Source organism: Olea europaea, chromosome 10, assembly GCF_002742605.1.
Source record: "Olea europaea var. sylvestris chromosome 10, O_europaea_v1, whole genome shotgun sequence".
Lineage (NCBI taxonomy): Eukaryota > Viridiplantae > Streptophyta > Magnoliopsida > Lamiales > Oleaceae > Olea > Olea europaea.
The window spans coordinates 6,297,675-6,320,715 of record NC_036246.1 but is presented as its reverse complement, the minus strand read 5'-3'; the positions used below and the strand labels follow the sequence as shown (position 1 = coordinate 6,320,715).

The 23,041-nt window shown below is 33.6% G+C and overlaps 4 protein-coding genes across 4 annotated transcripts; 1 reads left to right on the top strand and 3 right to left on the bottom strand.

The window, feature by feature from the left end:
* Window positions 1-10,173: 10,173 nt before the first annotated feature.
* LOC111401019 lies at window positions 10,174-10,747 on the bottom strand. The gene is made up of 2 exons (XM_023028548.1): window positions 10,511-10,747; window positions 10,174-10,431 (listed from the first exon to the last, which is right to left on the bottom strand). The coding sequence occupies exons 1-2, from the start codon at window positions 10,601-10,603 to the stop codon at window positions 10,318-10,320; spliced, it is 207 nt and encodes a 68-aa protein (XP_022884316.1). The 5' UTR covers window positions 10,604-10,747; the 3' UTR covers window positions 10,174-10,317.
* Window positions 10,748-15,705: 4,958 nt separating this feature from the next.
* On the bottom strand, window positions 15,706-17,423 carry LOC111401018. Its single transcript, XM_023028547.1, has one exon. It carries the CDS (start codon window positions 16,590-16,592, stop codon window positions 15,795-15,797), a length of 798 nt encoding a protein of 265 aa, XP_022884315.1. The 5' UTR covers window positions 16,593-17,423; the 3' UTR covers window positions 15,706-15,794.
* Window positions 17,424-18,594: 1,171 nt separating this feature from the next.
* LOC111400218 (RING-H2 finger protein ATL7-like) lies at window positions 18,595-19,593 on the bottom strand. Its single transcript, XM_023027643.1, has 2 exons — window positions 18,718-19,593; window positions 18,595-18,600 (listed from the first exon to the last, which is right to left on the bottom strand). Exons 1-2 carry the CDS (start codon window positions 19,201-19,203, stop codon window positions 18,595-18,597), a joined length of 492 nt encoding a protein of 163 aa, XP_022883411.1. The 5' UTR covers window positions 19,204-19,593.
* Window positions 19,594-21,597: 2,004 nt separating this feature from the next.
* LOC111402615 (CASP-like protein PIMP1) lies at window positions 21,598-23,009 on the top strand. The gene is made up of 2 exons (XM_023030994.1): window positions 21,598-21,890; window positions 21,962-23,009. The coding sequence occupies exons 1-2, from the start codon at window positions 21,718-21,720 to the stop codon at window positions 22,119-22,121; spliced, it is 333 nt and encodes a 110-aa protein (XP_022886762.1). The 5' UTR covers window positions 21,598-21,717; the 3' UTR covers window positions 22,122-23,009.
* Window positions 23,010-23,041: the final 32 nt, after the last annotated feature.

Sequence of the window (23,041 nt, the reverse complement as noted above, 5' to 3'; positions counted from 1 at the left end):
TTGAATGTGGAATTATTATTGTATAAGGACTGAAACTCTTCTATCTCTATTGAATGTGGAATTATTATTGTATAAGGACTGAAACTCTTCTATCTCTATTGAATGTGGAATTATTATTGTATAAGGACTGAAACTCTTCTATCTCTATTGAATGTGGAATTATTATTGTATAAGGACTGAAACTCTTCTATCTCTATAGATAGAGATTAGATAGATCATAAACATCCTGTGGAATGAAATTATCCAACATTTATAACACATAATTTCAAGGTGTTCAAATTTTGGAGAGAAAAAAAGAAAGAGAATTATTTTTCTTGATTTTCCAATTGTCCAGTTCAAGAATTGGTTTCTTGATTTAATTAATAGAAAGTGTCCACCCATCGGTGTAGTCTTGACTGTGGAAAATACCATAGAAGACCTGAAAGTTTGAAGCATCAAATTATTGGAACTAAAAAACTAGAAGTTCGTGGTCCAAAAAGTTAGAAGTTCGTGATTCAGAATTCATTCAAGAATTGATCATCGAATTTAGGTAAAAATTTGAACTCTTTATTTTTGATATAACATACACGTGAACATATAGACTATCTCGTTTATAGAAGTGAAGAAAATTTTAATTTCTGGTTAATTAGTCGGTCTTGGTGGCCAAAAGTCATTGGAAAATTGTCGTAAAAGTCGCCCAAAAAGTTAAAAATCTAGGCAGATTTTCAGATTTTTTGAGGCGACTTTTGATGTGATTTTCCTGCCGAATTCCTTGGTGTTATGGAGAGATTTTGAGTGGTAATTGAAGAGGACGTTGTAGGCTTTCCAATGATATCAAAATTCGATGGTATCGATGGTTAGAAATAGCCGAAAAAATGCCGCAAATGTAACAAAAAACTAAAAAAAGTGTTTTTCAACTTCAGTGACCGTTTCAAAAACTTTTTAAACTTCAATGACCGTTTTTGAAAGCATCCCAATACTTAAGTGACCGTTACTGAAAGTTTTAAACTTCAGTGACCGTTTTGTAATTTTTCTGTAAGTCCAGTGACTGTTTGTGAAATTAACCCATCATTCATTATATAAATTATCTTTTTTCTCCCAAATCACGTAATTATCACCATGTTCGAGATTTGGGGGCTTTAAAGTCAACTTCACATAAGAGCCCCTAAAATTTTTTAAGTCAAATAAAAATTCAAAAGTATTCTCATATTTTTGAAATTATTCAAAACCTTAATTTATGTGAGGAAAGACCTTAATTAACTATATATAAGAAATAATAAATTTTAATATTTTATCTCATCGTTCATATTTTCTTCAAAGTATTTCTTTCTATGAATATAGTTTTTCATGAATGTGGGCTCAATTTTCATTGAGCAACAATTCTTTAATAGTAATCTTGTCAAATTCAAATCTACTTTCTCTATATGTTTCAAAAAAGGGAAAATTGCAGCAAAAGTGCCAAATCTTTGAAATATTTGCAGATTTTTTCCAAACTTTTGATTTGTTGCAGCTGTTATCCTAACCTTTCCAAACGTTGCAAGTGAAGCCCTTTTGGACGGCTTCCATCCAAAATTCCGTCTGTTGACCAAAAATTTAACTTTTACCCCATTTTTAATATTTTAAAAAGGGGCGAAAGAGTAATTTTCCATTTATTCTACTAAAAATAATTAATTTAAAAAATAAGAAATAAAAAACACATACACTCATCTTCTTTCACCTACCCCCACCCCAACCCCCCCCACCCCACATCAAAAATAAGAAATAAAAAACACATACACTCATCTTCTTTCACCTACCCCCACCCCACCTCACCTCAACCCAAAATCCATCCTACCAACGCCAACGCCAACGCCAACGCCAACGCCAACGCCACCTCCACCTCCACCTCCACCTCCACCTCCACAACCACCTACTACTAGCCACCATCATTCACTCTATCACAATCGCCATCCAACATCCTCCACCACCCAACCCCAAAAATGCAGAAATTTCCAATTTCAAACCCCAAAAATCATGCTTTTATAGTTTCAGTGAATGGATTGAAGCGATATTTGCCATTTTTTTTTTTTAGATTTTGATAAGTTGATGTTGTTGGTACTAGCACCACTGCCTCTCCCAATCGGAGCATTTTCTTCGGTGGCGCCACATTCCCAGATTGCATTGCCATACTTCTTTGAGCCACATTATTTAAAAAAAAAAAATACATTTTTCAACCGTAATTTGACATCATTTCAATCACATTTTTTAATAAAATAATATTACACACAAATTCAAAATATTTCTTTCTTTTTTAACCACACATTTCCCATCAATATACTATTCAAAAATACATTTTCATTCCAATAATGTGGCTCAAACAATGGCATATATATTCTAATATATATAAAACAATTGAACCTTCTCGAAATGTATATTCAAGAAAATAATATTTCTGAATATTTTTATATAATATTTATATATGATTTTAGCTCATTGCCTACTGTTAATAGGATATTTGGAAAATGGGGCTGAATCGTGAGGTAATTGCAGAATAAAAACTGTGGTAAACGAGTAAATAAGATGGATTTCTTGGGGAAATGAATGGAGTCTTTGGCAATTTGTATTGTTTTCAGATATGAGATTGACGTGATATAGCGAAATTGGTTTTATGTTAGTTTTGTCAAAAAATTTGAGAGAAATGGCTTGTTGGGTGGCGATTGTGATGAGTTGGATGATGGTGGCCAATAGCAGGTGGAGGTGGCGTTGGCAGGGTTGATTTTGGGTTGAGGTGGGGTGGGGGTTGGTGAAAGAAGATGAGTGTATGTGTTTTTTTGTTTTTTATTTCTTATTTTTTTAATTAATTATTTTTAGTAGAATAAATGGAAAATTACTCTTTTGCCCCTTGTAAATATTAAAAATGTGGTCAAGGTTAAATTTTTGGTCAACTGACGGAATTGTGGATGAAAACCATCCAAAAGGGTTTCACTTGCAATGTTTGGAAAGATTAGGGTTGACGGTTGAAACAAATCAAAGGTTTGAAAAAAAGCTGCTAATATTTTAAAGGTTTGAGGGTTTTGCTGCAATTATCCCTTTTCCTTATGCTAACCGTCAATTTCTTCTCTGATCGTATTATGCTCACAATTATCTACACCATTATGTCCAAATAGGATTACTCATAGAATAATGCTTATTTTGAAAAGTTAAAAATTGCAATTTTTTTTAATTAATATTTTTTTTTTCCTTTTTTTGGCTCTATCTTCCATGTCATTATTATCTGCACAATTATCTACACCATTATGTCCAAATAGGATTACTCATAGAATAATGCTTATTTTTGAAAAGTTAAAAATTGCAATTTTTTTTAATTAATATTTTAAGACTAACGTTAGACAATTTTATTTACTAAATAAGACATGAAACTCACATCCAATTATATGCTGCTCAAGTATCTTTATAGACCATAGCTTCACAATTATTTTCTCAAAAATATAAATAGTACGACTACATACAATTACATGAAAGATAAACATAAAAATGTTTGCGTACTTTATTTATGTTAAATTTAGTATATCAAATATGTATTCAATATTTTAAAGTCACATAATAGGATGTGAAAAGATTAAAGAAATTTCTTTTAAATACATAATTTTTAAATAATAACTTTTTCTAATGAGAGATTGAGCCTTGTTTGAACCACATTATTTTCATAAAAATACATTTTTGAATGGTGTAATGATGAGAAATGTGTGGTTAAAAAAATAAGAATAAGTTTTGGATTTGCGTGTAACATTATTTTATTGAAGAATGTGGTTGAAATGATATGAAATCACTGTTTAAAAATGTATTTTTTATTTTTATTTTTTTTTGTACATAATGTGGATCAAACAAGGCCCGAGATAAGATCAAGACACACTATTACTTAAACAATCTAGATTTGTTGAAAAGTTTCTCAACTTAAAATGCAGAATAAAATTCAATTACTCTTTTGACAAATATATTGTTAAAAATAGAATAATGATAATAATAGAGCTCTAGAAACTAATATGTTCAAGTCTCTTGACATCTAGATACTAGAAAAAGCTACGTCTCTACAATTAAAATCAATACAGTTCCATCAATTGGTAAGCTAAGGTGGCTAGTCAACCGATCTGATGTAATTCATCATTTAATAATCGTGTAATAGTTCTGTTTCGAGGGTAAAAAATACTTAATAGATACATCAATGCAGTTCCATCAATTAGTAAGTTAAGGTGGGGTAGTTTTCCCATTAAGCAACTCTGGAAAACCGTAGTCAACTTGTTGCACGCAATGAGGAATGGGGTGTCAATTTTGCCGTCTTGATAGCTTCCTTAAATTCATAGAAGACGTGTTAGTAATGATTATTTACTAGAATCTTGATGTTTCGTGTTTAAATGTTAGCTTTATTAAGAGTAATGGATCAAGAGAATATTATTGTCACCAGCTTTCAATGCTAGGTGATACCTTACGCTGTCATTTTTCCAATATTATTGAATAGTATGGTGACTACCACTTCTCAATATTGTGCCAATTCCAATTTTGAACTATTGCATACTTGTTTCATAGCTTTCAATTGAGTGACAGATCCACGACTGATAGATAAGCCAACGTTAATAGCAAGTCTAATTCTGTAGAGTATATGCAAAGCTATCCCCAAACCAAATCCCCTTTGGTGGAAATTACATAGGCTACCTTAAAAATGTTACAAATTCCAAATCTACTATCCCTTGTTTTTTATTTGAAAAATACTGATTTTTTAAAAGTAAAAAAGAAAAATACATAAACTGACCACATTCCTCAAATTATGCTCAAGAATAGGATCAGACTATCAAAGATCTTGTTTCAAAATCTTTCCTTTTCTTAGCAAAAAATCATCTTGGAAATGAGGTAAATTTTGAGATAAAAATGGCACGCAATTAATCCTACACCTTGGCATGTTTATTGTAGACAAATATTATATTTTATATGATTGTTAACATATTAATATATTATCACACCTCGTAAAGTATGCTAGAAATTAACTAACTAATCAAATCCTATAAAATTGAACATATTTTGCAAAATCAAAAACTTATCATGTATGCTGGAATAACCTTACTCGTAGAATATTACTTAACATACGAATAAATAGGTGCACTCACATCTCCAATTATGGTACATATTTTTTTTTTATCCATTCTATCACATGAAATTTTATATAATATGAGGAAAAACAGTTGCAACAATAGATGTGCTAAGGTATTCGATTACTTTTACACAAGTGATACATCTTGTGACACTAAAATAAGAAATAAAATTTTATGCCAAATATCATTTCTTAATATGCAACAACTCTTGTTACATATCTTTGTTTATAGATAAAAGTCAAATAAAACAAATTTCAATATGAAAAATGAGACAAGGTAACAGAGAAAACTACTTAAACGTTGAAAAATAGCATATTTTAAGATATGTAAATGTGAAATTGAAGATATATTAAAAATTAATGACAATCAAATTATGGGAAGTTTCCTTTTTCATACCTGTTGATGTCTTTCAGCTTCAAGTAATTAGAGAAATTATAGGAGTAAGTAATTTTGGTTTATTTTAGTAGAATATTCAGTATTTATAGTATATAAAACATCATGCAGTATATTATGAATTATTTTATTTTTGTTGGTTATATGTGATTTTTTCCCATCAAATTTGACCCAATACGTTTGGGCCCAAGCCGCCCAAATATAATTAGATATGTCTGGGCCATATATCCATTTTTGGTCCATCTTGGAACGCGGCCCGAAATGGGTAGCCCATTATTCTTGAAAATGTGAAATTTTAAGAGGAAATTACGTCATTCCAGGTCTTTAAAGATAACAATTCAAAAATCAGGGTAGATATTTCATTATTCACAAATCAGGTCCCCATCTATTAAAACCCTAATTTATCTCCACAACTATCCCCCCCTCCCTCTCTCTCCCCACAGTGAATCGTCCCCTCCATTCTCTCTGTACGAATCCTGTGCAATCACGAACTCTTGATCTTCCCCTTCATCGCCTAGCCCATCACCTACCTTTAATCTATATCACCCTAGAAAGAGCGTGAATCCTCGACCAGAAGGAACTCGAATCCCCGCTAGTCGCGGAGTAATTTCACTCTTGCGACTGCGGATCCATCCATGGCCGTCATCTCCATCGTTGCTCAATGCGAACAGCGGTCACTGCAGCGCAGATCTAATTAACGTTCCCCCAAACAATAGCCCTTTTCCATGGAACTTTTAGTTTAGGAGATCTAAAGACATTGCTATCATATAGGTAAATTGATAGTAGTTTTCTTGTTGTTAGGAATAATAGGAAATGGGTTTATAGCAAGAGATATTGGGTTTGAGATCAAAGTAGGCCCTCGAAGAAAACAAGTTGTGGCACTATATATAGCCTCAAATCAATCCATTTTGTATAGTTGTAGCATTTTGGTATAGCAGGATACATTAGACGCAGTCTCCAATCATCAATTTTATGGCAAATGTAACATATACGGTACCATCGACTTCATTTTTGGGAATGCTGCTGCAGTGTTCCAGAGCTGTAATTTGTTCTTTCACCGGCCAGCTGTTGGAGCCTACAATGTGATCCTGGCACATGGCCAAACCCTTCCGGTCCAAAACACAGGATTCTCTATTGTTATTGTTTTGATGTTAGTTGTGGGTGATTTTACTTGTTTTCCATTTTGCAAATGGTTGTTTTAGTGTTGGTTGTGGTGGTGAGGTGGTTGTTGAGTGGTGGTGTTGTGACGGTCATACTTCTTGGGCAGTGTTGCCATGGGAACTATGGAAGGGAAAAGTCTTGTTTGCTGAAGGCATGATGAGTTGGTGTTGGTGTGGTGGTGATGGTGGCGACTGTGGTGGTTGTCGTGATAGTGGTAAGGTGGTGATGTTAGTGGCAGTAGTGTTGTGTTATTGTTATTGTTGGTGATGGTGGAGGTGGCGGCACAGCGACGGAATGGGACAAAGAGTGTCTGTGACCAATTATTTGGTCGATTTGTGACCAAATATTGGTGGAGGATCGAGTGTTTGGGTGTATGTGACCAATTATTTGATTTTTTGTGACTAACTATTAAAATGTGATTTTAAAATTCAATATTTGTGACTAAAAAAATCTGTGACTAACAAATTCGAAAGTATGATAGATAAATTGTGATCTATAATTTTTTTTATCTGTGACAAATTAAATAAAATGTGACCTTTAAAATTATTGATTTGTGATTTCGAAATAATCTGTAACCAATTAATTTGACAATATGTGATTAATAAATAAGCTGTAATCTATATTTATGTACACGTAACCAATAATTGTATAAATGTGACCATATTATATTTAATTAATATATAGTTTTAACTAATTATCTCATACCTGAGTTTTACATTTTCAAACCTTATACCTGACTTGTGATTTGGTGAAAACTAAATCACTGAGTTATGATTTTTTCCCAAATTTTAATCTTAACATTACTTCCCCATGATGGATTGTTTGAGAACGTAAATCCTGAAATTGGACTATACTTTAGATAGGTCAAATTTCTTGCTTTAAATTTTCGAGCTTTGATACAATTTTTTTCAGTCTTGAAGTACCATATTAAAATATTAGCATTTTGAAAGAGAGTAATTCAAGACCTTATATATTGATTAATTTTTCATATTTAAAAATTTTAACCCTCAATAGGCTAGTCGATAGACATATATTCCATATATATTTCTTTCTTATTTTTTGAGTCGTATCCAATCTCTGAACTGAGTAAGACAATAATGAACATCTCACTTGTCTTCTTTTGTTCGAGTACAACATTGTCTACAACGGTTATGTTGTAAGTACAAAAAATTTAACATAATTTTTACAGAAAAACACTTGGCAATTTTTCTTTGATTTTTGACATAACGAAGGCAGAAAATGCACCAGCAGCACCTATATGATTTCTTGTCTACAACACATTTAGCATGCTGAACTCAATTAATAATAGACAAACATTTCATGGATCTCTAGTTCTTGACATTCTCTTGAATTAGCAATGTGCACTGTATCAAGCACACCCTAACTCAAATGCTATTATCCAATAAGCCCTCTAATAGCTTGGTTATTAATTTTGCAAGACTCGAGTGGTTCTTTTAGCAGTCAAATATTCAACTGATATCTCAAAGCTAAATGTTGTAAAGGCCAACAACTCCCCATAACTTGGGGCCAAGGGCCAATAAACTTCATCCCCAAAGATAAAAACAACAAATCAACACAAAATCGAGCATGAAGCATGTGGCTTTTCTAGAAGGATCTCCAATGAAGATAACATCCCTTGATAAGGTTTTAATCAAGTGGCAAAAGAATTAGATGCCAAAACACACAGACTGAAAATATTCATGGCATGTTCAGTAAGTGGACCATAAGAGTATTAAAATGAGAATAAAATAAAATAAATTAAAATCTTATTCATTGCATATTCCAATCATGTCCAGTGTCACGTATTAAACATGCCCTTAGAGTCTACCCAATCAAGATTTCGATCGAAGTTCCACATTTATTGTATGGATGGTTGTGTTTTAGGTCCTTTTTTAGGCACTAGTAGACGCATCACCTAAAAGGTGCTTTTAATCGAGGCCAAATGTGCTCTTACTCACATTTTCATCAATATGCATATTCATGACCGTGTGATTGATAAGCCCTGTTTGAGCCACGTTCTCTAAAAACTCTTTTTCCCCCAAATTCATTTTCTGACAATAAATAATTTTACACATAAACCCAAAAAACTTTCCGTACTTTTTAATTGCACATCCTCGATGTTTGGGGAAATTGCAGATTATGCTATATTGCCAGGAAAATCTTTTATTGTCATGGAAATAGACACAGAAATTGCAGACATTTTACTTCTCAGGCGAAGCACAAAACTAGTTAGGATACAGAAGATATTTATACATATAGCTTAAACAGTAAGGTACCATTTCCATCCTTCAACTTCCTTTTCTTGAAACTCTAATGGCAGTCTACTTAAAACTGAGGCAAAACCTTAACGGCTCAATCAACTTTTCTTCAAGAGGACTATCATAAAATCTGTACACTTTCTTGATCTTTGCATTGAAGAGAACAACGATACAAATTCTCGAATTTGTTATCTTTAATTTTCAAATATAATGCACCAGCATATATCTTCGACTTCTAAAGAAAAGATATGAGTAATTTGCAATGCAACCAAAAGTTACAAAGCTAAAATGAAAATGCTGAATTGTAAAATAATAGGTCATAAATGTGTCTTTACCTTACACATAAGGTGTGTGCTTTGCACCAATAGATCTCTCGTAAAAGGGGAGTGAAATTTGTAAAGAAAATGGTAATACACGTTCACAATGATAGAGAAAGAGTTTTCGACTCTGTAACGAACTGTAGCCCACTATTTGCACGTGGAAATAAAACAGATTACTTTGCACTCAAAAGAAAATGAGATACCAAGTGGCAAAAGGCAAATTAAGGAAATTCTTAAGTTGCCATTTAAGACATTTTGCTTTTTAAAGTTTCATATATTGTTTCCACATTTATGTCCTTCAAAATCACTCTATCCATGAGCCAGAACCCCTAGGACACCAGCATAGCTTCCAAATATTTAATTGTGCACTAGTAGCTAATATCTGCATGGTGCATCAAAACTGGTGTCTTAACTTCTGCGTGCAAATGATCACGTGCTAGTCCCAAATGCAATACCTCTAGAAAAGGGCTCTAAATATGGGATTTATAGTTTCATTTTCCAGTTTTTATTCTTTTCAAAATTCCATTTGATACCAGGTACACGGAAAGTTCAAGATCAAGCTAGGAAGAATAATAGCTACATGTCTTTAATCTTAATTCCACAATGCTTTTAAATTTGAATCCCCATTCATGTCTCCCACTAGAGAATATCAGGTAGAATACACATTATTAGAGGTTTATACAACCAAATAATCACAGATAATGCATCCCTGTGTGTAGAATACAACCATAGAACATGAAATCTATCAAATTCAAGACATGATCATACTCCAGGACAAATACATCATCCATTCAGCTGTATGCACACATTATATAAATATCGTACACATTCACCTAAATACATACACAAAACACACAACAAGAAGACCAAGTTCCAGCAGTGTCAAAGTGAAGCATTTGAGAAATGCATTCTAAATTCTAATCAACAACATAATACTAGGTAAACAACAGCTAAAACATAAGTAAAATAGCTTGAAATTTCAATTTGTTGAATTAGTATATGAACAATCGTCCAGGCATAATTGAAGGAAATTTAGAAAGAAAAACAACACGGAATGATCCCACTCACAGTAGCAGCCAGTCTTTAGGAGTTACTAAAATTTTGATTCTCGGCCCCTTCTTCGGAACCTGCGTCCTGTTTATGGTCCCCGAACTTCTTCTTGAAGGAATCTTGCCTCTGTAGCCACATAATATGGCCCTGAATTTTCACGAGAACCTAAAAAATCCCTACAAAATACAAATAATTCATTTTTCATATATGTATGTCGTACGAGTACCTGGAGAGCAGCAGCCCAAGCTATGAGGAAAGAGGTAAACCAAAATTTTTTGCTCTTAAGAATCTGCCGGACTTCGAATTTGTTCTTTTCCATTGCCAGCGTATTACAGAAAACCGTAAAACCCTATCTCGGAAAGTTGCATAATCAATTATGAAATCTCGTAAATGAATTCGGTAAGACAAAGTTCTGAAAATTCAGGATATAAATTGAAAGTTTCAGAAACTTCAGAGGGATATTATGAAGCTCCCAGAATATTCAGGGATAAAGTCCCAATAATCTGAAGTTTAGTGGCTGATTTGAATATTTCAGAAATTTCAGGGATCAATCGGTGCCGAACATAAACCCTATGGACTAATTTGTACAAACAAGAAAGTTAGAAGAACCATTATGATATAAACAGAAAGGTCAGGAACCAATTTGTAGAATGTCAAAACATCAGGGATATATTTGCATATTCCAAGAACATCAGGAGCAGACTTAGAAAATTCAGAAATTATAGGGACCGGATTGAAGAAACCTCAGAACACGGAGGGCTGATTAATAAAATGTGGATAAAGTGTTTTTTGACACTTGGTTTTAGTTTCTATTAAGCCAGGTATTATGAACAATTTTAAATTTTTAAGAGACATGTAAATGAGTAGGGGCAGAGCTAGAATAAAAATTCGGCGTGTGCAAAAATTTTATTGACGTTGAACGTCGAGTTTTTATAGGGCAATACTATTTTCAATTTAATTCACAATTTCACAATATCACAAGGCAATACTGATTCCAGAATTCTCACTTCACAATTCACAGTGCAATTTCACAATTTCTATTTTCTCACTAGTCACTTCACAACTCACAGCACAATTCACAATTTCACATGATATACTCATCCGAAACTTAACAATTTGATATGGAATTTGAAAGCGATACTATACCTCTAGAGTGGAAACACATTCATAATCACCACCATGTTCCCAAATAACAGTAGTTGTATCAAAACTTCCTGTCACTAACAATTTGCCAAATACAGATACCTACAGGGTGCAAGAACATGTACTTAGGGTGTATTTGATTACATTTATTTTTCATGGAAGATTGATATTTTCCATCCAAATTCTTATTTGAAGTGTTTGATTGCTATTTTTTTCTATGGAAAATATTTTCCAACTTTTGAAAATATGCCTAATTTTCCTTCTTTTTAAAGAAAATATTTTCCTTGGATAGAGATGAATTTTATTTTTCACAAAAGATGGAAAATATTTTCTTTTTTAGGTGATATTTTTCATGTCATTAGAGTTAGAGTTACATAGAAAATGAAGTAACTAACATTAATTGAAAAAAGAATCTACAAATTATAATGACACAACTCCAAAGAATAAAGGTGCAGAGTCGCAGACACTCAATAATCAAATTAAATCTAAAGTCGGGTCCGGCTTCACCTTCTTCTTCTTCTTCAATTCTTCACTTCTTCTACTGTTGTCGCCGAAGAATCGCTAGCGTCTCCTTCTGCAACTGCTATAACTCGTAAGTGCCGTCTAAAGTCTAGCCCAGCCATCTACGATTCAAACAAACAGCAAACAAGGACTGAAAAGTAGGGGAGGAGGAGGCGAAGACAGCACTAAGACTGGAAGGAGTAGGTGGCAAAGGAGAAGGCGGAGTGGATATGTGGTTTGCGGATGGAAATATGGAATGGATGAAATCGAAGGGATTGAATGTTAAAACTTCAAATGGTTAATGTATTGGGTAAATTAATGGGCTTCACTTCTTGCTTCTTGCTGGACTCGAACATTTGGAGAGTTCAAATAAAAAAATATATATGGGCCTCTGTGATTGGTGGCCCAAAGGTTCAGTGCTTGCATTTGCTTGCATTGGACCTCATTGGGCTCCGCCCCTGTAAACGAGGGACCCCAAGTTTTGGTAACAAATTTACAATTAATAAATGCATAGTTCATTCTCATATGTGAAACTCATGTACATTTGTCGGTCATGCTTGTCGAATAAAGCTTATTGTAGTATGAGTTAAATTTGTACAATTGTTACGTTATAAGGAAAGAACCGACTAAAAATTTTAAGACAGCAATTCATATTACTTTCTCGACTTATAATTTATTACGGTTACAAATAAATTGGATGTTCTTTAAGATAAACTACATTGTTCAAAAAATCACGCATCCACTCTACAAAATGTAAGTGACATCCTAGCAATAAAATCGTGTGTGATATATGTAATACATGCCACACCATTTTCTTTATTTATTATCTCCAATTAGTGTCAATACAAACTGCTTATAAAAAGCTATTCCAATTTTAATTACTCTTCACACATTCTTATTAATATGATAATATCTTTATTGTTGCTATATTCATCTTATAATCATCTTGTACTGTAGATTGACCCGGAGCGGTTTTAAATAATTTTAGTAGCATTGATATATTTTTTTTACGCACTTAGTTATTAATCTCATTAGGAGTAATTAGGGAAAAATAGTCTTCTTATGTCCGCATAACAGAATTTTTGGAGGAAATCGTTATCATGAACAATATGTTCTAGTTAATAAATGTTAAGGATTAATATGTGATGAAAAGAGACATTGGAGCAAGTATGACAATATGTAAATATTAGAAATCTTTAATGTAAATAAAATGTGGTGACTTATAAAAAATTGTGATATCAATATAGTATGATGAGGATGGCAATTTACCCATCCAATCTAAGCCCTGCGATGCTTGCTTAGTCGGGTGGTGGGAATATTTCAAGGCAAAAATTGCAGCCCTTGGCGGCATTGGGCTCGTCTCGCTTCAGTTGTCTAATTATTTTCGAAGAATCAAAATTTGTTTGAAATCACCTTAACCCCAATATTTTTATGCTCAAACCCCAAATCGATTGCGTAAATCCATTAGCGCAATTCCTAAATGACTCGTGTTCCTAAAATTTACAATGAAATAATTTATGAGTAAGACAGGGATGTCCCATCTCCCCTTAAGTGGGGATTGAGACGATAAAATTCTTGACATGACGTGGACAGGGTTCCCTACCTCAATTCGTCCTGCCCTATTGCCATTAATATCCCTTATAATTTTATTCCTAGAGTTTTACCATTTAAAGTATTGTTGTAACTTTGTCGAATCTTAATTGTTTTTTATTAATTTACACACATGTTGAATATTCTCTACTTTTGATCCTTTCTCCACATTTTGTTAAATCAAATGATTAGATTGAAATGTTATTATTTATTCTTGATGCTTGTTCGTTTATAAGTTAACACTGGATGATGCCTGGATAAGATTTAATAGTTATTTTATAACATCTACCTTTAATGTAGGACTCAAAGGGAAACACTTGATGCAAGCTTGGAGGAAAATTCACTAGAGGTCATTCAAATTACAAGTTTATCAATGCTGGTCACCTAACTTCAATGTATATTAATTTGACGAACAAACTTATATTTTTGTCTCAACTTAGACTATGTGACAACACAATTCATTGAGTGCTAATAAATACAAATTTTGCATTTGTATTTTAAATGAGTGAGTCTTCTATGGTGGCAAATGACAGGTGCCTAAATATTGGAATCATTTTAGGTAACATAGGTCACGAATTTCACTAGTTTAATTACTCGATAGAAATATTAGTTATAGATAGAATAGTCAAATAAAAATTAAACTTTTAAGCTGAATGATCAAATCTAAACAAAATAGATGTCGGCAAATCGATGAATTAAAAAAGTATGATAAAAAAAAAAAAAATTACCCTTCAACCTTGCAATAAGTTATTTTCTACTACGGAAATTGTCCCACGTACAAGGCAAAATTCAGAGAGTCAATACAACGGGACACCTCCTCGGAAATTTATCCTGTACCTGTAGCATCATTATTCTACTACTACTAAGAATGCTCTGTTTATACTCGTGAAAGATTCTTCTCGGAGGTACAAACTACAGAGTACAATGTACAAACAAAAATAAACAAAGGAGAGAATTTACCCCTCGAATTCAAGACATGTATGACATTGCAGAAAGCTGAGCCAAAAAGTTATTCAATTGGGGCACTTTCGGTTTACGCACGAGACAGGGTCACGGATTTGTGTCCCTTTGTTGCGAAAAAGGCCAAAACGCCACCGTACCTACTCGATGTAAAAACATTTTTACTTTTGTAGCGTGTTCATTTTTGTAAAAGATGATAACTCGTTTAAGAACATTAATATTAGAATTTAAATGTTCGTTTAAACATTAACAGTCGAGTTGTTAATTTAAACTTCTTGAACTTTGATATCTTATTCAGTAAACGATTAAAATGAATATAAACTAATCTAAAATCCCACTTTGGGGATATGTTTAAATTAAGAACATGTTTTAATGTTAAATTAGTTTCTGGTCCATACTTTATCATTTACTTGAACAAAGACAGGAAGGTTGAACAACTGATTATCAAGGATGAGTGTTAAAAAAAATGAAGAAATATGCAAGGAAAATTGTAAGGCCTCGCGGCCTTGCGCATCTCGTGCCGACCAGTCGAGACTGGTGCAGGGGTGACTGGACACAAACTACCTCAAAACTAGATTGTGCTTGATTCTAGGAGTGGACACAAGTTGGATTTGGATCCAACCAACAATCTTCAACCCAAAATCTAATCGAATTATTAATAAATCGACTCAAATTGACCCGAACCTGTTTAGTTTTGTTTGATTTTTGGTTTAAAAGGATTTTTTTTCCCTTAAAAGTCATTTTTTTTTAAATCCAACCTTTGTAATCGAGGTTTTTTTAGTTGGTTCAAGCCAACTCGAAAATCAAACAAACATCCCTTCAAATTGACCCAGTTCGATTCAATTTGATAGTTTGAATTGGTTATGCGAGTAATTTATTCATCCCTACTTGACACTATCAAAAAATTTCTACTCCATCCAAGTAGTTTCGCGTCTAATCCCTGCCAAATCACTTGATGAGCATCCCAATGGGGAAAGAAGTAAATGAAACAATAAAAAGAAAAACTAATATACCTCCTGTTTAATAGGAATTAAAATTTATCAATCAAAGCAAATTCAATAGTTAATTTTAATAATATATTTCATGGAACTTATCATTTTCTACCATATATTTCATCAATTTTTATCAAAATATACTAAAAATCTAATTTTAATCTTCATCGTGACAGGAGCATAATGCAAAATAATAATAATAATAATAATAAGAAGAAGAAGAAGAAGAAGAGGAGGGAAAAAAGAGTAAAAATCAAACGTTAGTAAACGAAACATTGAAACCAAAATCTGCACTAACATCAAGTCATTATTGTGATTAGTGTCCTAACTATTGAGCTTGCTGTTGCAGTTTGGATGAGAAAAATTCATAGGAAGTACCTGTAAAGAACAGCTTGAAGGACAATACTGTTCTTCAATACTGTAATTTTGACTAGGTCTCTCTTCTTCCATGATTTTTCTGCTATAAAGTTTATCTTCTGCATCCCTCAAAAACTTCAAATTTGGAGGTGGAGAAGACCTTAATTTATTGAATGCTGCGTCACTTTCCGATTCATGAAATGGATTAAAACAACCCTTTTGATTATGGTTATCTGACGATGATGATGGGGTTAAAGGAGGAGTAAAATATGGGGGAGAGGTAACAGGAGTCAAGAAGGGAGTTTCAGCAATATTGTGAAATAAATCACTCAAACTTTTACTTCTTGATTGTTTTCTACTGATGTCGAAACTGGATCCTCCATTTTCAGATTCCAAATCTGACCTTGTTTCTTCTTCTATAGAGTAGAGAAATCTTGGAATGCTATCTTCTGATCCGAAGGGATTGAACTGCAAATTCTTGTTGTCGTTTGAATTGCCATGAAATTCATGCGCCTGAGGTGTTTGAGAAATTGTCTCTGAGACACTTATTTCTTGAGCACCAGTTGTACTTGAAGAAGATGGTTTTTTGCAACAAAATTTGGAGAAAAATTTTGTTGCTGATCTATTGTAATGGCCATTTTCATTACTTCTCTTGATAATCCTATTTTTCCACCATAACAAGTAGTAAATCTCAAAAAGCAGAGCCAGCAAAAGACATCCAAAAACAAGACTCAGACCCAGCCCTACACCACTCAAATATTTCATCCTTTTTATCTCTATGAATTCTATAAAACTTCTGACTGCAAAACCATATCATAAAAGTTTCTTCCCAACTTCCCACCAATAATTTCAGGTTTCTCAAAAAGGATCAGACCCGCGCTAAGCTGTCATGCCTTTCTATTCTGGAGGCCGGCCTGAGTCAGAAAACGCTTAAGAACAGAAATTATTTTGGGCAATAAAAGAAAATCTGGATAATTGAAGACAAAATGCAAGTATCTGAGAGAATACTTTGGGTTGTAACCTGAAGATTCTCTTTACCAGAGGCTTTAGACTTCAGAATGATTGCCCCACAAAGGTAAATTAAACCAACTGCAATAAGCAAAGCCCACAGAAAGAATAAAAGGTCAGTTTTTTAGGTGTATTGGTCTTCATGAATAATGGTGTGAACTATTAAAGCTAAACAAGGTATAGATTCATTGCAAGTCCTCAGCCAAATTTGGACAGTATATAGTCAAGTAGTATTTCAACATTAAATAGCATGTAAACCACATTTACACTTGTCTGATATTGGTCTATTAAAGTTCTTTCTGTCATAAATATTAAATGCAATGTTGGTATCGATATAAAATGCACGGGACAACTTATGACATATTTACTTATTTAGTAAGTTAGATTAAATGCTATAAACAGTATTAAAGAAAAAAGGTTAAATTTTTTTAGCTCTATTAAATAATCCTGTTTAATACTGCATACCATATGTGCTAAGAAATTGCAGGTGAGAGGATTGGCAAAAGAAGGATGCCCTTTGTGAAATTTTTATGGTTGGAAAGTCACATTCTTCGATAGATGCTCACATGGGTTCATATGGAAACGAAAGGTACGTTTCATTTGACAAACATATTAATCTCTTGTGGTCACTAGGCTTTGCCAATAATTGCCCTATAGAGATAGGACAAGTTTCGTGCGCAGCGGTGACAATACAGAATACAAAACTTCCTTTCCACCCTTTCTGTATTATTCAATTCACTGTTCTAAATGTTAGCATGATGTTATATGAATTGAAATATTTGTAAATGCATATAACTTCCTCCAGTCTAAATCAGGACCATAGAAGCTCATGGGCTTTTTAAGGAACCGACGATCTTATGTGCATTACACACAATTCTGGACCTTAATAATTTCTTTTTTCTCTTTCTGACATGTGGACTTTTGATTCTACTTGCTAGTCTGCTAAGCAAATTGTTCAAACGTTTGATGTGGGCTCTCCAGACTGATGTACTTTTGGGGAAGTCTCCCTTTCTTATGATCAGATGATAAGTTGTTATTCTCACAAAGATGAAGCGACAAAAACTATGAGTTATTTCCCTGATTAAGTCTAGGGTTGCGCGTCTCCACGTCCAAATGTTACTAAACTTTCTGTTGTTATATCTCACCTTACGTGGCACTTACATGGGATTATAATGGAGTCTATTGAAAATAGTCTTGTAGGAGGATGTAATGGGTCCGATTTGGATACAAATTCGTTGAACAATCCAATTCCCTTTTTACAAGGAGTTGACTTGACATGCCAATGTGTGTTTCAAGGTAAGTAAATGGGAGCCTTAACAATGAATGGATTTAGTTCACAAATTTTTGGTATATATTTCATCTTAACAATGAAGGAAGCTTGTAAGAGGGTGACCAGTCCCGGAAGGACATAATCGTTGGCAACTTCAGCAACTCTGTGCCGAAGAACAATAGATTGCACGACGAGAATAAAGACTAGCATGTGTTCGCATGAAATTTTTAGTAATTTCTTAGGAGGAATATTATTGGGTCCCACTTAAATGTGTGATTAAATAACAAAGCTGCTATAGGTACACTTTGGTATAAATTATGGGTTACATTCTTCCAATTGGCATGATCCATACCTTTGATTTTCTTCCTACTTTTTCCATCAATGCATAGATTACCCCATGTAGGGGGAATGTCGTGCAAGATGTACACCAAAACATTATTCAGTTAACAAATAGGTAGTAGTTGTAAATGTGTGGTTGGAATTTATGTTTTACAACTTAAAAGATGAAAGATAAGAATTCACGGAGAAATCTATGTTTCGATTTCCAAAACGTCTCTCTCGGTTATCATTTTAACAGATTATATGTAATCTAATTCATTATACAATATTAACCTGGGAGCTCTCCGTCCCCGAATTTGAATCCAGCAACTGCGAAAGCATTGAAGGAGAAGGCACAACAATGGTGCGACACATGGGGCAATTCGAATGCGAATAAAGCCACATATCGATACACTGTATATGGAACGAGTGCATGCACTCCGGTAGTGTACGCAATTCTTCATCTTCTTCAAACTCCGACAAGCAAACTGCACACGTATTATCGTCCACTCTGATCAAGCCAGTATCCTTCTGAAATTTGTGTGCCGGAAGGAGTTCGGCCACTGATGTCTCTATACTCAATTGCGGGTCGGGCTGTTCGTTGGTGGAGACGAACGTTGTTCGCGGAGGTGGGTTTCGGTGGAAGCGCAGTAAGACATGGATGTTCATGTTCCCGGCTGTGATGCAATGGTATATGGTGACGAGCACGGTGGCAGAAGCGGCTGCTACTAGGCAAATGATGAGTTTAATTACAAGGCCGGAGTCTTCATCATCTACCATTTGGTGGAGAGTTTAAGAGAATTGGTTGACTTGGCATGGAGAAAGGGTTTGATCAGACATACATAGAACGAAGGAAAAAGCAAGAAAGGTTTTTGTTTCGCGTGAACTTGTCTTGGCTTGTTTGTTTCATAGGACAGAATTCTATTGAAAAAGATTACCGAAGACAATGAAATTAAAACCCTAGTTTGGTGGAGATTAAAATTAATTTTTAATAAATTTTGATAAAAGTTGATGAAATGTGTAATTAATAAGTTGTGGGTCTCATACAATACGTGATTAAAATTAATAGTTGACTTTGACTTTAATGCCAATCAAACATGGGCAAAATCTTGTCTATTATACACTAATGCTACTATCTAGTCTCTAATTTCTTCACCGTTTGCATGTGATCTCTAGGTCCTTTTAGTTTTTCTAGTTGTTAAAGAAGAAAAATAATTTCGAATCTTATATAATACTACTTAGGAAGTGTACCCTTTATATTTTTTCTATTTTTTTTTTTCACATTCTACACGTTGATATTCAGTTCTTTTTGTTTTTCTCTCTTTAATCTTCATATTCTTCATGCTGCCTCTTTTACCTTATTGTTTTCCCTGTTTTTCAAGAAAAATAAGTTAAATTCTAGTTTATTATTTTGTATAGGACGATCCAATAAATCGTAATCTTTTGCATTTTTCTCTATTTTCTTTACATGCTGGATGCGGCCTCTGTCTTTTTTTGTTATTAGTGTTTTTGTTCTATGATTGTAGTCCAATGTCAATGTGCTATAACGCAACCAAACTGAAGCATCTTATGTCTTTTTTTTTTTATCTCCTTCACACATCATCGATGTTGTTATTTCTTGTTTTTTTCGAAAATCAACGAAAAATAAGCCACTTTTTGACACAAAAATACCAGGTGCGTCACTATAAATTGTATAAAAAAATTAGGCCGGCATATGATTGATGTAAATATTAATGAAGAAAGCTAATCAAGCCACCTATCGCATTCAAAAATATCTCCCTTGCAAGAAGAGTTCAAAATTCCCTTTGCATATTCTCACGTTGTTTCATTTGTTGCGCATTTTGCAGCAACAACTCATCAGTTTAAGCAAGTTGGCCGAAAAACTTTGAAGTTGGTGAGCTGATGCCTATTACCTGAAAATGAAAATGAGAGGAATAGTATTTTTTAGAAAAATGAGTGGTTGAAAAAGAAAGAAAAGTTTTCGATTTACGTATAATATTATTTTATGAAAGATTGTGTGGTTGAAAATAGGAGAGAGAAAAATGGAATGTAATGTAATTTAATTTAATGGGGATCAAACAGGGGCATAGTGTTTGGTGAGTACTTTCAGTTAATTAAAGACTATTTTTGATAAAATTAGAGATTTCGTGCTTGTGAAAGTGATTATTTGAAAAGTAATTATTCAAAAAAAAAAATGATTAAAAATAAGCTTAGGGGGAGTGATTTTCTAATAATTATTTTTCTTCAATTTATAAGTAAGAATAGAAAATTAAAATAATAATAATAATAAAAAGAATAAATACTTTATCATCTTAGCCTTTCATTGATGTCAAAAAAGAAGTCTATTTTGTGAACTCAATCCCAAGGCAAAACTTGATAGCGCAAAGGCAGCTAAAGACAAAAGAGGGCTCACGAAAGAGGCAAAGCGTATCGTCCTTGATGATACTCGGAAAAATCGTTACTTCAATACATATAGGCAAATCTTAAAAGCATGACTTCTAAATCGTCGAATAACACGTAAATACATAACAGAATTAGGTATCAATCAATTGCCAAATGATCATCACCTGTCATTTTTGTTGAAATACCCAAAATCCCAAGAAAATCTATAAATACCCCGTCTATAAGTGATTTATAAATATTGATATAAATTACCTTTAAAACTATTAATATATTAGTACTAGAGAGAATAAATTTAGAGTAATCCCCCTTGTATAGGGAATAACTCATAGAAGTCATACAGGTGATGCACTGGCAACATTTGTACGGCTGCTTTTATCATTTGCCAATGAAAAATTGCCAAGTGTGCATATGTAAAAATTCTATCAAACTTTTTCCTGCACACATAACATTACTCATAAATTTATTTTAATTAAATTTTATCCGGTTAAAGCACCCCCCAAATTCTGATGGGTTTTGCTCCCTATTGTTGGGGGCTGTACTGCTGTTCACATGGTTTGTCAACCTTAGTGTACAAGTATCAAAACCAACGCGTGCATATCCAGTTAATTGACAGCCTCAGTTTGAAGGTCCTCCACTTTTTTTGGGTCAACCAGCTGATCATGATCATCATGCAGTCAATTCATCAAAGTAAACGCTCCATGTGTGAATTGCTTGCATTATACACCCCAACCCACCCCAACCCACGCCACCAGTGCATTGACTTACTAGGTTATTATGAAGTTGAAGTCAATGAACATATTCTCATATAAGCCAATCTTTAGCAGACTACAGATACAAAGAAATATATTTCTTACAGGAAAAATTTAGCAGATTACTAGAGAATAAATTTTCATGGCTCCACCACCTTCAACTGTAGTTTCTTCATTTGTTTCTCTTATTGTAAGGATCCTTACATTTGTTTGCCTTATCATTTCACTTATCCTCCTCACTACTGCCACTGGAACTGCTTCAAATGATGATTACGGAGAAGTCAAGATCAAGTTCAAACACTTTAAGGCGTTTAGGTAAGTTTCTCTAATTAGAATGTAAAAGGGTTTGGAGTATTTATTTGTCGATATTCATATTTCTACTGCAGGTATCTTTGTGCTGCCACTGTCATTGGCCTTGTCTATACTCTTCTACAAACTGCATTAACAGTATTTCATGTAAGCACTGGGAACCGATTTGGCGGTGATGGCTTGGTTTACATTGATTTTTATGGCGATAAGGTATATTATATGGCTTTTCATATCTAATCTCATCTCAGTAATACTCTCGGAATACTTGATGTCAATAAAAGCTAGATTTTGACAGATGACCCCACTTTTCTAGATAGAAACGTGCTTCACGAACACAAAACCCACGGTCCCACGAGGTTTAGGAAAACAAGGATTAACCTGTTTGGCCAGGCTTAAATCCAGGCAAACAGCCGACCCTTGGATTTAAGCCTGGTCAAACAGCACGATTGGGAAAACAATTATGCCGAGCATGCACAGCATGGGTTGGTGGGTGAGTGGGGGGTTTTTGGCAATTTTTCCGCATGGGACGACCTGCTGTAAGGGTCAGTAGGTAAAACAACATTATTGGTAGGAAAATCATAGCCTGAGGATGTTACACGGTCATTTTATTACTTCCCTGAAAATAAATAGCATTTTTTTTTTCCAAATTTTATTATTGCAAGAATTTGTTTTTGGAAATCAGCTTACAAGATCGACATTTTTGTTGAACTACAAATAGTACGAGGTTAGCTAAAGTAAGATTGTGGAGAAAAACTTGAGAATTCTTGTATGATATGAAATTGATGACTTTTTGTTGCCAATGTTCCAATATTCATGAGCGAATCGACAAGATTGTCTTTAAATCTAGTCAAACTTTAATGAAGAAAATTTGGTAATAATCAATTAGATCGTGGTTGGTTTGCCGTTTTTAGATCATTTTTCGTTTTCTGTTTTTGAAAATGCGAAAAACGCGTTTGGTTCGTCGTTTTCAAAAACACATTTTCGAAAACGAATTAAAATTTATAACTGAAAATGCAAAACGACTTTTTATCATTTTCAACGTTTTCAGTTATAAATATCGAAAATGCTCAAAAAGCGGAAAACGAGCCGTTTTCAGAGAAAACTAAAAATCGTTTTGAAAATGAAAATGGAAACCAACCACACCTTAGTTTTTCTAA

Excerpts from the sequence above, each read along its gene's own strand:
- LOC111401019 (XM_023028548.1), bottom strand. The coding sequence starts at position 10,603 with ATGGAAAAGAACAAATTCGAAGTCCGGCAGATTCTTAAGAGCAAAAAA. Across the intron at positions 10,432-10,510 it reads CTTGGGCTGCTGCTCTCCAG|GGCCATATTATGTGGCTACA; the intron begins GTACTCGTACGA and ends GTGAAAATTCAG.
- LOC111401018 (XM_023028547.1), bottom strand. The coding sequence starts at position 16,592 with ATGAAATATTTGAGTGGTGTAGGGCTGGGTCTGAGTCTTGTTTTTGGA.
- LOC111400218 (XM_023027643.1), bottom strand. The coding sequence starts at position 19,203 with ATGGTAGATGATGAAGACTCCGGCCTTGTAATTAAACTCATCATTTGC.
- LOC111402615 (XM_023030994.1), top strand. The coding sequence starts at position 21,718 with ATGGCTCCACCACCTTCAACTGTAGTTTCTTCATTTGTTTCTCTTATT. Across the intron at positions 21,891-21,961 it reads AAACACTTTAAGGCGTTTAG|GTATCTTTGTGCTGCCACTG; the intron begins GTAAGTTTCTCT and ends TTTCTACTGCAG.